Source organism: Neodiprion lecontei, chromosome 5 (genome assembly GCF_021901455.1).
Source record: "Neodiprion lecontei isolate iyNeoLeco1 chromosome 5, iyNeoLeco1.1, whole genome shotgun sequence".
Classification (NCBI taxonomy): Eukaryota; Metazoa; Arthropoda; class Insecta; order Hymenoptera; family Diprionidae; genus Neodiprion; species Neodiprion lecontei.
In genome coordinates this window covers 190,814-204,384 of record NC_060264.1, presented here as the reverse complement: position 1 = coordinate 204,384, position 13,571 = coordinate 190,814, and the positions used below count along the sequence as shown (strand labels likewise).

Sequence of the window (13,571 nt, the reverse complement as noted above, 5' to 3'; positions counted from 1 at the left end):
AGTTGGAAATTCAAGATGGCGGATCCAATATGGCGGACCGAAAATGTAAAAAGTCGTTTGACGGGAACGAAAGTTGGTACTCAGGGGTTTTTGCGGTCACTTATTACGAATATGCACTCAAAATTCGAAAATTTTTGAAGTAATATAAATAATCCGAATAATTACAGATATATGTTTGTTTCTCCTATCATTTTGGAAGATGCGTTCATTTACCCTCTTTTTCTATTCGATATATATCATAATTATCGTTCGTAAGGAGTAAACTCCAGTCGTGCGTCGAAGCTGACACACACTCTTTTTGTTTTTTCTTTTTCCTCTTATTTTTTTCTTATTTATTTTTCCTCTCATTCTGCAACACCCGTATCATGTGTACGTACGCGACGTGCAGCCGCAACGGAGCGATTCAATATCGCGCGGAATACACAAACAAAAAGTATACGTGCATATTATAATACAAGTCATATAAATAAATGCGTGTGCGTACGCGCGTGTACACGTGTGCATATATAGTTCAAGGCGATGAATCAAGCGCGTGTAATAATAATATTATAATACAAATGAGCGCGTGGCAATAATAATTAAACGGCCTAAATAAATATTTTCACACATGTGTCTGATGCGCGTATACCTATACATATTATAAATTGATATTGAGCACGGCAACGTATTATTGTACGTATACTTGTGTCATGAGGAGCAAGCATCGATTCGATAGACATTAGAAAAGACAAGTTTCGCGTATACGTGTGCGCAACGTTACCGCGCCACGTGTCCGAATGATTTTCGGGAAACAGGTAACTTGAATGTTATTACATAGGTAGATTCCTATATATATATAAATAAAAAAGTTCGAAATTCGAAGAGACAAACAAAAAAAACCTTTGGGGGGATAAATGAAGAAATGAATTTAGGACATCCGTGTTGTACAAGTTAAGGCGCCAAATCTGATCACATTTGTTGGGCGTATGTGTGTGTACCTACCATGCGAGCCACGTGCGCGCAACTTTGGGGCCATTCACGAATTATTAATTGGCACGTCGTGTTTATACGTAGAAATCCGTTGAGTCGAGCGGTCGGGATATATTACGCAGAAGAATGAAATTTTAGAGAAAATAAGAAGGAGAGGAAGACAAAAAAAAAAAACTCGAGACCGCAGAAGTAACGACAGGAGCGACGAAGACGAATGATCCTCAAAACTGAGAGACGCCTTACCGATTCCACGATTGCAGATTGAAATGTACCTTTCGGTTCTTCGTTGTTTCCATTTTTTTCAAATATTAGCGAATAAGACGAGTTAACTTGATCTCGAATTCAAGAATGTAGGCGAGAGTTAGCCTGGCGCCAGGCTCTGCGGTTCCTGATATTTATATTATAAAAATTTTATACTCCTGCTGCACCGATATTCGGTCGGATGTGACGTAGAATCGAAAGAGTGGGATTTTCAAACGTTCGAACGAACACTTTTATTATTTATAACCTACGATGAGACGAAAATTATTCATCCTATCCAAATAGTCAAGATGAAAAGCGTAAGGTTGACTGACAAATTGTTCGCGGGCAAGAAAAACGAACTTACACTGCATAGTATACAAAAGATTTTTCTGTACGTGTGAATTAACGAAGGAATCAAATTGGCTGCGTAGCCGACCGCGACTTGAATATTTATATCGGGTGTAAGAGAATTTCGGTCACTCGCCAAACATCGAATGCTCATACTTATTTGAGGTCGAACAAAATGACGGAAAGAACGATTTTTATAAAATTTTACTGCGAATGAAATCGCCAAGGTTTAGAATTCAGCTTGTGAATAGAGTATGATTCGATTCACATATCCCCAGCACTCGTGAATATATTTACCCGCGCACAGAAAAGTCTCGAGTTTTTGAGTATGAAAAAAAAAACAAGAAAAAAAATAAAAACCAAGCGTCAACACATTTTTCTGCACATTGTATTTCTATACACGTTCACCACCATGATCTAGACGTCTGCACAGCGCCTTTTCAATTCCATTCTTAGGGTAATTTTCCTTGCCTATTTCAACCTGGCATATTTTGTACTGCATATCTACATTGTGCAGTTATTGTTATCCGCGCACGCTGTGAGTCGTACGTTACAATTTTTTTCTTTTTTTTTCCGAACCAAACATTTTTATACACTCGTGTATAAGACGTTCCAGCTACGGTTTTGCGTACATATTCACAAACGTATTTATTCACGGTCTAACTCTACGCGGTGAGCATCACGCGAAAATACTCCACTCACCGGAAGTTAAACCAAGCCTCACGTTCAAGTAGAAAGCTTCCCTATAAATTCCTGTAATTCGTAAAATCTCTGGTATAATCCTAGATGGATTTTTATATCATCTTCGAGGTTATTTTAATTATACGCCCTCGGAGGAAGGTTTACAATTATATCATACACAAGCCACTTATACAACATGTATATTCAATGCGTCCAACTTTTCCTCAAATCACCGTAAACATCTCCTCTGTGTGATTGTGAAATATATGAAGCGTTGCGTAAAATTTGTTTATCTATTTAATATTAACAAATATCTCCGAGTATACAGATGTAGTGAGATTTATAGACACTAACGAACGTGGCGAAACGTATGAAATATATCGCGAAGCTAGATGATCGCCCAGCGCGTGGTTAACACATTATAATAACCCAGAAAAATAACGTCTCTATACCTAGAATTACGCATGCTAAATAGTATACGTTACTTGTTTTTCTACAATGATACGTAATAATGTGTATTATAGACCGAATATGAAATAGATACACAATTGCCGCGTACGATCGTCATAATAAATTCCACGGTTATTACACGCAAGTATGTAAGACTAGCAAGAATAACGAAATATGGAAATATCGAGGAAACTCGACATGTGGATAACATGTGAAAGATTTCATGCAAATGTGATCCGTAAAAATCGCGAACGTTGCAACATCGGTCGAAAACTTATAAAACATACATGTTCCCGATTCCGTAATGAAGATTTATAAAGTTTGAAAAATCGCGATTACACGACACATGCTACAATACAACGTACATCGGCAAAACTGATTTACAAAAGGAGTCTCTTTATACACAGAGAGATTCGTTGCAGCGTTGCTCTCGGTGGAGCTGCGGGAAATTCTCGCATATGATACGTATAGGTATAATCTGCATAGATCTATACGAATGTGCAAATGCAGTCCGTACGCGAGTGCAACGAGATTAAACTAGATAAGTACGGATACCGCGCGAAGAGAACTCTTCCGCCTATCGCAGGTATACCTGCGTTGGCGTACCGGAGATATCGCGATATTGCACATCGCACGGCTAGGCCTGCGAGTAAGTTTTGCCGGGTCCACGACCGCTCGGGACCGCTGTAGTTAGCTTCTATATAACTCGCGAACATTGCTCGCGCATGTGCGTATACACACGCGACGCACATATCGATATACATATATACATGTATTTACTATAGGCAATGATGTGCGCATGCCAGCGAGTAGATGTATTGTATATATTTAGCGAAAAGGTTATTGAACTATTCTAGAAGCTGAAAGGCCTTGTACCCTTGCAGTATAACGTGTACGCATTACATGTGTATGTATTCACGTGGTATGTACTAGATACGCTATTACGCGTACACCGATATAGGTGTGTAGGTACAATAACTCTAGTGCAAGTCTCGGGATGCTGCCGCGAGCTCGGAGCTATGAACTCTACAAGGTGCACCGCGTGCAGGGAGAGAGAGAGAGCGAGAGAGAGAGAGAGAGAGGGGGGGGGAGAGAGCGAGAGAGACGAACCCAGTCTTGCAGAAACCAGATTTTGCTACTATCGTAATTAATAGTATTAGTATACATAGGCATAGAAACAGTAACGATATTACGGTTTCGGTATATTACACTACATTACACGTATCGTAATCTATTATCGCAGCTTGTCTGTACTTCGGATATGTAATAATATAATATTTGTGTAACATCTGATTTTGAAATTATCTCTATAAGGCGTTTTTTTATATCCTCTTTCTGGTTCCCTTTCATTCGACTCGTGCATGCACTTTCTTTCCATTTTATCTCACCTTGGCCAAACAGTGATTACAGGGATTGCACGTAATGAAAGAAAAAAAAATATATACAAAAATCCCGAATATGACTGCAATTGTGGAAACAATATTCGCGTATACTTTGAAAAAGATACAAAATTATTTTTAAAAAACTGCAAAAACTGTAAGGAGCTGACTATGTAATGCAAAACTGAACGTATGTAAGTTACTATAATCTTGCACACGTGCGCGTTAAGTTGAAAAGCAAATTTTGGTTCGCAATACGACGATCAATTGCAAGGTTGAAAATTTGCCTTGTCATTCCAATTTTCCAATCAGTTACGAAGTTGAAATTAGGCATGAAGAATTAGAATGATTTTCGCGCGGCAATTAAACAGACTTTCAACATTTTCGAAGTGAATCACGGATACCTAAATAATACATTCGCGTACCAGAGTTACTCAACCGGCACATAAGTATAACTGGTACATAAGCAAGGTCGGTGTAGAGAGATTATATCAACCTTTCAATTACGTTATCGCATTTTTCCGCTCTTATACAGTACGAGACTCTCTCGCCCTAGATAACAAATTCCACGTGTTAACGACACTACGCAAAGCTACCCTTGACACATATCTATGCAATGTCGACGAATAAAAAAACTAAGAAAAATTCCACAAATCTGGCACCGTCATCTTTAACTCTCATTTCCAACCAACTATTCCCATTCTCGCATTTCCCCCTGACAATGCACAATAATAACGCATCATCATTCGATTAGCACGTCATATTGCGCACGATAGCTGCACATCGTGTCTTACTGTAGTTTTAGGTAACCCGTAAACACGCCACGTTATATTATACGATTTCTAAATACTCCCAACTATTTCTTATTATGTATACATGTGTTTACACATGTAACGCTTCTTATATACGTATTTCAGAACAAACATTATCACGTATATTATATTAACGTATAACGCATATTTCGGTAACCACACGCGCGTACGACGCGTGTTACATATGTATATATATTTTACACACGCGTAGTACGTTTCACTGATCATCACGCGTAGTATACCGACGTCGCAGCCTTGAGTCAACGGTACGGAAACCAAAAACAGGCCAAAAAGAAGGAAAAGAAGTAAAAGAAGCCAATGAAAAAACAAAGTTGAAAATTCCTCGGACTACCGTACTACCGGCTGCAGCTCGGTGCGTGACTACAAAGTATTCGGATAACACGTCGGTGTAACAATGCCGGAATTTTGACAACAATAGTTCTGTAAACTGATAAAAACATTCGCTTCCTGAAATTTTGGGCGCGTCCCGCTGAAGTGCCAAAAAATGAAGATAAAAAAAAAAAGGTTGGGAAAAAAGTAATCCATCGAGAGAATAAATTGTCAATATCGAGTTAAGGAGAGATCCGTTTGTTTTATCTCGTTAGTAGCTGAATTAAACTGAACTGGTTGACACTCGGGGAGTGAGTGGAAGAGCGGGAAAAAAACACAGCTTATTATCACATCTACATAGGTTCTCGAGCGGACAAAAGCGGAAAAAAGTCGTTAAAAAGACAATGAACGAAGAGAAAGAAGAGAAATTCATAATTGCAACAAGTTTCCGTTTTTCACCGCATGCATATTTTTCCGTTTTAATATATATATTATACATATATACGTATACGTAAAGCATATTTTTACATTTTTACTTTCGTTCGAACCGAGACCTTTACCGGAATGTGAAAAAAAAAAAAAAAAAAAAAAACTAGAAACAATAAAATTATTCCCGTCTATTGAATACATATGAAAACAAGCATTAAAAACACACATGCACACACACTCGCACGCGTGGCTATCAATTTCTGTCCGCCAGGAAAAATGTGCAGAAGAGGATGAAGAGAAATTTTTGCAGGCGTGAGAAAAAATGTTCCGCACAGTGGATGAAGACCACAGACCATGGACCATGGACATGCCCACGGAACGCCTCACACCTGCCAAATTCGAAAGCCTACGAGTAAGGCCCCGATGTTCACTTAAGTCGGTTATTTACCTGGGCCAGACCCCACGTGTAGGAATTTCGTTGTTTACGCGACGGTGTGCCTATAATCGCATCGGCCTAACGGATAACGCGGTGATGACGTGAAATGAGGAAATCGTAATGGCGTCTTACGGAGTTTCTTAGGGGCCCAATTGACATACAGAGACGGTCATGTGTGGCACACGTGTGGCTGTTCGAAACGACCGTAAGGGGGGTGCGTATGCCTGACACGATGAAACCTGCGGAGGACAATCCCGCCTCCATCTTCCCCCGTTGGGAAGAAGAGACACATTAAAAATAAATAAATATATGAACACAAGAAAATAAAAACAAGTATCCGGACTTCGGTCAAGGCTTTTCTATATATATATATATACGTATTTATATACATGTACGCGCGTGAGCTTGAAAAATTCTATTTATTTTTACACGTGGTATACCTTTTAATGTACATATCTCTATGTATATATGTATATATAGATAGGCATAACCGCGATAAGTCCTGCAGTGCATGCACGTGTCGAGTTCACACGTGTCTCTGAAGCTCTCTCTCTCTCTCTCTCTCTCTCTTTCTATCGTTTTCATTTCTCTATTTCCAAGAACTTACGCAAACTAACATTACACATCAGACTGCAACATGTATTATAATGGACATACCCGCACGACTTACGCATATGATTCTCAATTATTTCGAAACGGACGTCAAGTATTCCCTAATGGGTTTTTCCATTTTTGGGTACAGCACACACTTCAATAAGACGGGACTGAATTTCCTCACTGCAAAACGTCGTTACAACTTCAAGATCAAAGACAGGAAATTAGTCCCATTAGTTGCAACTTATTCATTACCCGGAATCGGTAGTGAATTATTGCGGGTATGGAAATTCGAAACTACGATTTGAATTTTCAATTTAATTCTTTTTTTTTCAGCAAAATAACCAGGACGATTGATGCGACTTCAATTTCTTAGATCCTGACGCTTCGGAAGAGAAGCTGTGAGAAGAGTAAAAAAATGTCGGTAAAAAGATCAAAGCTTTTTTTATTAACTAGCAAAAATTTTTTTCCATCATTTCGGTTTTATGGATGAATTTTTTTTTTAACGAACACTACTTATTTCTTATCACTTAACTTGGTACCTTTGAATATTCAATTTTCCCAAGATTGCACCGTTATAGATTTTTATACACTGTGTTAAAATGAAAGAAAAGAAAACATAAAATCACAGAAAACAGCCGCTGGTGCCAAATTTTCTCGAAATTTGAACAACATCCAAATCGTTACCGTTACGATTATACGATAATACCAGTGTTTTACTATATAACGCGGAATCGAGCGGAACGAGTGAAAAATTTCTCACAGAACGAGAACGTTCGGTCCAAAAATCGTAGTCGATTCTAGGGGCCCGCATGCAGGAGCGTAACGGAAAATTCTCAAGGTTAGGTAAGGGCAACACGTGCCGCCGGGTATAATTCGTTCCTAGGGCGACAACCCTCTTCTTCTACCCGCTGGACTCGGGATCGGTTAAGGAGGAACGAGGCTGCACGGGGACCCGTTGTGTAAGCATGCACGAGGGACGGACATTCCGATGGTGCCCGAGATACGGAGACCGACCGTCTAGAAGACCGTCCCCCGTCCGTCCCATCCCACCTCGGGTCAATTAAACCAAGAAGTCTAGTCCGGGACCCGCATGGCCCGACTTCTCGACCCTCGAGCCTAAAGGAGGTCATGTTTCGTTTTCCGGACGCCGGCCATCCAATTCTACGATCCTTTTTCCAAGATATTCCAAATTCGAGAACCATCCGATTTTGACTCCGATCTAGTACCGGGGTCGAAACGATCAGTTTCGCGAACGGTGCTGGATCGGGTTCCCGAAACCGTCATCCTCATACTTGTATAAAAAGTACACAATTTCGAATGATTCCGAGCGATTCTGCGACGACAATCGAGCCAATCTCCGTAAGTGCAATGTTCCGATTTAGCCTGACTTTACTTACACCGCTGCACTTTCAGAGATATACTCCATGGACGAGATTGTCGGGGCAATTATTGAGGTGTTAAGCTTACCAGTTGTTGTCCTTTTTTGGTTTTATAATCTGTTTGATCCTTGGTTTTAAAAATACCAACAAATAAATTTCCAGCGTCCAGCCCTCCAGCAATTGGTTTCAGTCATCGAGAGATTCGCAATTTGTGCCGTCAGTTTTGTAATTTTGAAAAATAAATGGATCGACAATTGGGTCTAAGCGTGTCGATAACCGGTAGGCTTACCTTACCGAGGAAAGTGACAGCCGTTTATCGCTTTCCGTTGTGATACGGATTGCGGTGGGCGGTGCTATCTGCCTTGAATAAATTCATGTTTATTTTAATAAAGGCAGAGTATAATGCCCATCACGGAGACACGTGCCTCACCTTGACATTGAACTCCGGACGTTGTCCAAAGCTCGTTAAAAATCATTCCCTACGGCGGCGGTCCGGTTCGGGGTGGCCAAGCCAGACGACCGCGACTGCCGTAGGTACTAATACTAATCCGCGAACGAGCTGGACGGGGAAGAATGAACGATAATTACACCACCTACGACGAGGCCGGCGTGGTAAAGAGACGGTCACACGTGGCTGTTGATGTCTGGCGGAAAAAAGCGAGCTGAATCCATTTTTCAGGGAATTTTCACGCCTCGGGGTCTTGATAGTCGGTTCGAAAGATTTCAAAAACTGACCGGAAATCGTCCGGCAATACCGCTATTTTTAATTCTGAGGCTAATCGCAACGCGAACTTTTAAATTTTTTCTAAAACTTGGTAACATATTCCGAAGATTTTTGTGAGCTGTTTGTTTTTCTTCATTTTTTCGTACTTTCATTGCCTATTACCACGACACGTATACCTATACACATTTATTACAAGTTTAGCCCAGGTCGTAGTGCGGGTAGGTATGGGAAATTTCTTGGAGGATTCATCTACCTGGATTCCTGTTATGATAATGCATTACGCTGCAGCTGCATTATATTGCAGTGGTCCTGGATCGGGGAATTCAGGTGAGACAGATTAGGAGGTATAAGAATCCGGCCGACTTCCTCGAACCGTTCGTTGTTATTTTTCCCCCTTTTTTTTATACATTTTCTTTTCTTCACCGGCTATTGGTTCGATTTTTTTTTTTTTTTTTTCACTCAGAAACGCGTCATAATAACGTTGCGTAGAAAAAATGTTGATTTTCCGCCGTTTCCAAAACTTCCGCCCTTGTGATTCTCGTTTTTCAATTATCAACCGCTTTCTCAGCCACCGCAGCGTCTGTAAGGATAAAAATTCATGTTTTGCGTAAAAGCTGACAAATCGATACACATGCAACGTTTTTTGATAGTAAGGAATGCTAAAAATGCGATTGGCAAGTTTTGAAACTGAAACTCAAAGATAAAATTGTACGTTATGCACCTACAAGATAAGTATGTATATTCCAAGTGCTGTATACATGTGTGTGTGTGTGTGTGTAAATGTATGATTGATGAAATTGACCTCGAGATTTTGTATCGAAAATAGATTTCTTCGACGGTATGGATAATATATACATAATAATTCAACAAGTATAACGTAGAATATAAACCGCGAGTTCAAAATTAATTATACTGTTATTACAACCTGTCAGATATTGTTATTTGCGTCAAGACTGTAATTGCATGAACAGCAGTTGGAGCGATTAAAAGATTCAAGCCGATGCTGCCGCATATCACGTATACTTTATATCGTAAAATACGGTAATACACACAATAATTGTAAACATCTTTGTCTATTTTTTATTTTTTTTTGTTTTTTTTGTTTTTGCCGAGCATGCAAACATCCACGTATCCTCCGAGCCACTTACGTTGTGGCACAGAAATAATAATTATTAGACCTCACGTGGAAATCGATTAGACATTGGTTTACACATAGTTAAACGATTTGGTCGTTAAATTCCTCGCCGTGGAAAGATCGTTCGTCCATAATTCTATTATGATCAAAGGTCATCGACAAATAATTGTTTTTGAAAAATAATAAGAAATTCGTAACGCAAAAATAAAATAACACACAATAAAAAACATCACGAGAAATCAATCATCATTCGTGCAGCCGGAGTGTGCGAATTGAAGTTAAGAAATTATTTATACAACCGTTTTGACACGAAAAAAAAGAACATGCTTATAAAAATAATGAACCAGACCTCGAGACGCGCAGTTTTGTGCATGGAAAATATTTGCGTACAGTCTGGCTGTAACAGCAATTGGTTATACCTACGTATGTACAGTTGGCTGCAGTCATCGCATCCAATCAATCGCGAAAACGCGTAGTGTTTTGCCGTTACTTCTGTTTTCTTGTTCTTCTTTTTTATTTTTGTACAAGTCAAAATATTTTTAAATTTGTTTTCACTCCTTTCTTATTTCTTTGATTTTGACATTTATCCAACGCGTCGTACGGTATTCCAAATTCCAGTTCTAATCTAGGCCACCGCATATAATGGATTCAACGCAATATGTATTATATATGCGAGTCGATAATGCCCCCGACAGACGTGAATTATAATAAAAACAAATCCATGTAACAAATAAAAATCAGGATTGCATATATAATTATTTAGAGAGACGTAATCAATTGTTATTGATGTTATAAATGTTAAAATGATTATTGTTGTTGCTTGTAAACACCCAGAATGGACTCGATACTTTCGCGTTGAACCGAGAAGCGCTTGCAGATTATTAAACGTTGAAAAATTGGCAAATCGGGATACAAAAAAAAAAAAAAATGTCGAATCTTTTTCTCCAACTCTTTCCTTTACTTTTTAGCGAAAGAGGGTTAGAAACGGTCTTCTCACTCTAAACTGACGCTAATAAAGAAATCGCAAATTTTTCACTCGAATGGTAAAAATGAATTGACAAAGATAGCCAAAACAATTGTCATCGCTGCACTCACCTCTTCCCCTCACGAAGGACCTGTACTCGTCGCTGCAGCAACAGTTGGCAATGAGCCTGTGTTCCCTGCAGGTATTAGCGTGAAGAAAGGCGCAATCGGCTAATTGGCACTTGTAAGGAAGTGGGTACTGGTAGGGATCGGTGCAGCAGCATGCGTCGTGAAAAAGTTTTTCACCGCAGTAAGGAAACACTGAACTGTCGCACAACGGGCATCGTCTTCTGCTGGATGATCCAAAGGTACCAAAAGGCTCGTAGTAGGTTTGACGAAGCGCCTGATCCGAGAAAACCGGAGATACGGTCGGATTTGGCTCGTCATCAACGCCGGACAAACTGCCACCCGCATTACTTTCGCGTAACGCGGGTAGAGCTGCTTCAAGCGCTACAAAAGTTCAATACGGTGTGAGATCTTTTATTTTATTTTGATATGACAAGTTTTACCCATGAGGCTGTAGAACTCCTTTGGAAGAACTTTATCGTGCGTATGTATGGATAATTTTCAAAAGTCTTTGCTTGTTAAATTCCAAAAATTACAAGGAGGTATTGATCAAGAAGAAAATATGGATTTTTTACCACAGTATATATTGACAAAAGTCTTTGTTCACGCAAAATTGTTTGAAATATATTCTATGATATTTTGTGCCAAATCAAAGAGATCACGTTATTCCATCAAGAGTTGACAGAGCACTTTTCTCTTATAAGAATTTAACACATGGTAAAAACAATCGTTATTTACCGAAAGGTTGTACGGATTAAAATCAAATTTAAAATGTAAGTAAATATGTAATCAAGTATCGCATCGTAAAATTAGAGGCAAAATTATTACTCACGTTGGACAGGGTGAGAAATGTTGCATCGAACAGTACAGAAAGCGGCAAACAAAACAAAAACATGAAAAATCTTCGGGCGACAGTGACTCGCCATTTTTTCTCTTATGCTTCTACTGTTTCGATTCGGGAATATAAATTAAACACACGTACACACTGGAGCGTACACACAAAAATGGCTTTAAGAACTTTTCAATAAGAGTGAATGAGAAAACAAAAATAGAGAAAGATGCAGCGAGAGGGAGTGCAGACGTTGACGGTGATCCGTACCTCTTCGATTCAGAATTACGTTTGGGGGCCACGTAGGTAGGATACATCGGATAAAATCCCCACGTCTTCTAGACTTTATAGGTATGCATAATCGTATGTAGATCACAGCCTCGTAGCCGGACAGGATCCGTTACTGAGAGTATAACTGGTTAGAATCTTTCTTGCCTTTTTAAACGGCAACGAATGGGGCCGGAAATTTGCTGTTTATTTTACTCTCTTTCTCTATCTCTCTCTCTCTCTCTCTCTCTCTCTACTTCTCTGCCTTTCTCCCTTTTTATCCAACACAAATATCGAAGGTGGGAGAAAATTATGAATAATTATTCTCATGCTGAATCTTTTACTAATAATTAACAACGTTCTCGCGGGTCTGATTCACTATTATTATAATATATGTACGAGTACTTGACGAAAAGAAAGTTTGTCTGCAGTAATAATAATAATAATAATAATAATAATAAAGTTTGGAAATAATCCTAGAATTTTATTGTCAACTCACGACTTCGTCCCGCGACGATTCCTTACATGATAAATTGACGGTAAATTTTTTTTTCCTTGCTCCTCGACCCACTGACGTTCTTTGCAAAAATATTCGCCTGCGGTTTTCTTAGATATTTAAAACATAATTCAAAACATTACCAAAACTGAGACGTTGAATGGGTTAGGGATTCGCGGAGGTCGAGGTGTTTTTGCACACGAGTCGATTTAGTCGACTTCGAAGCGGATACTTATTATATCGGAATTCCGGTTCCCACGAACCCTGGCGAAATAAGAGTATCGCATGGAAATGAAAATAGGACAGAAGGATTATGTGACGCAACTAAATGTTGTACATTATGGTACCTGGCACCATCATCCCGATGCAGACAATGGTTCGCGTGCATGAAATTAAGCTGCAGGCAGCTTCGCTGTACGCCATGCAGTTATTGCCGGTTTATTACGTTTTTTTTTTTTATCCAAGAAGCATCCATCTCACGTTCCAATAAAATAAGATGGGTACAAGGCATGTGCGAGGTACGGCAAAACTGCAGATATCACTCGCTGTAATGATAACGACGAGGCAGAGTTACATTTCGATTTGTGATTATACGTATATGTATATGCATGTAACATAAACGATAATAATTATACGACGATAATGACGGAGATCTGAATTATGGCATAGGATTGATTTTATCCACAAATTTCATGCCTGTCCACATCGTTTGTAATATATAGTTCGTTAACCATTGGATTTCGTTCACAGCCATAGTAGAGATTACACGTCATTTCGATTATGAATAAAATAGACTTTAGAATTGGAATATTTCCAGAAAACTTACATACAGTTGTTATGCGGAAAGTCTTGTGGAAAATAGTGTCGACTCTTTCAGAGGTTCAATTCCACGATCTATAGACTTGGATTATTCAGAAAGTAATTGAAACCGAGACTGATCCTGTATTTCTGCAAAATCTTCATCGTGATCACTCATTT

General features: G+C 39.2%; 1 protein-coding gene across 3 annotated transcripts; it reads right to left on the bottom strand.

Moving 5' to 3' along the window:
* Positions 1 to 9,114: 9,114 nt before the first annotated feature.
* Positions 9,115 to 13,567, bottom strand: LOC107220718. Of its 3 annotated transcripts, XM_046741031.1 has the most exons (5): positions 13,420 to 13,567; positions 12,941 to 13,138; positions 11,834 to 12,857; positions 11,008 to 11,385; positions 9,115 to 9,357 (listed from the first exon to the last, which is right to left on the bottom strand). In XM_046741031.1, exons 3-5 carry the CDS (start codon positions 11,925 to 11,927, stop codon positions 9,323 to 9,325), a joined length of 507 nt encoding a protein of 168 aa, XP_046596987.1. In that variant the 5' UTR covers positions 11,928 to 12,857; positions 12,941 to 13,138; positions 13,420 to 13,567; the 3' UTR covers positions 9,115 to 9,322. The 3 variants fall into 3 exon arrangements, with proteins under 3 accessions (XP_046596987.1, XP_046596988.1, XP_015514900.2); XM_046741032.1 differs by lacking the exon at positions 11,834 to 12,857; XM_015659414.2 differs by lacking the exons at positions 12,941 to 13,138; positions 13,420 to 13,567 and having other exon boundaries at positions 11,834 to 12,924.
* Between the last annotated feature and the right edge of the window lie 4 nt (positions 13,568 to 13,571).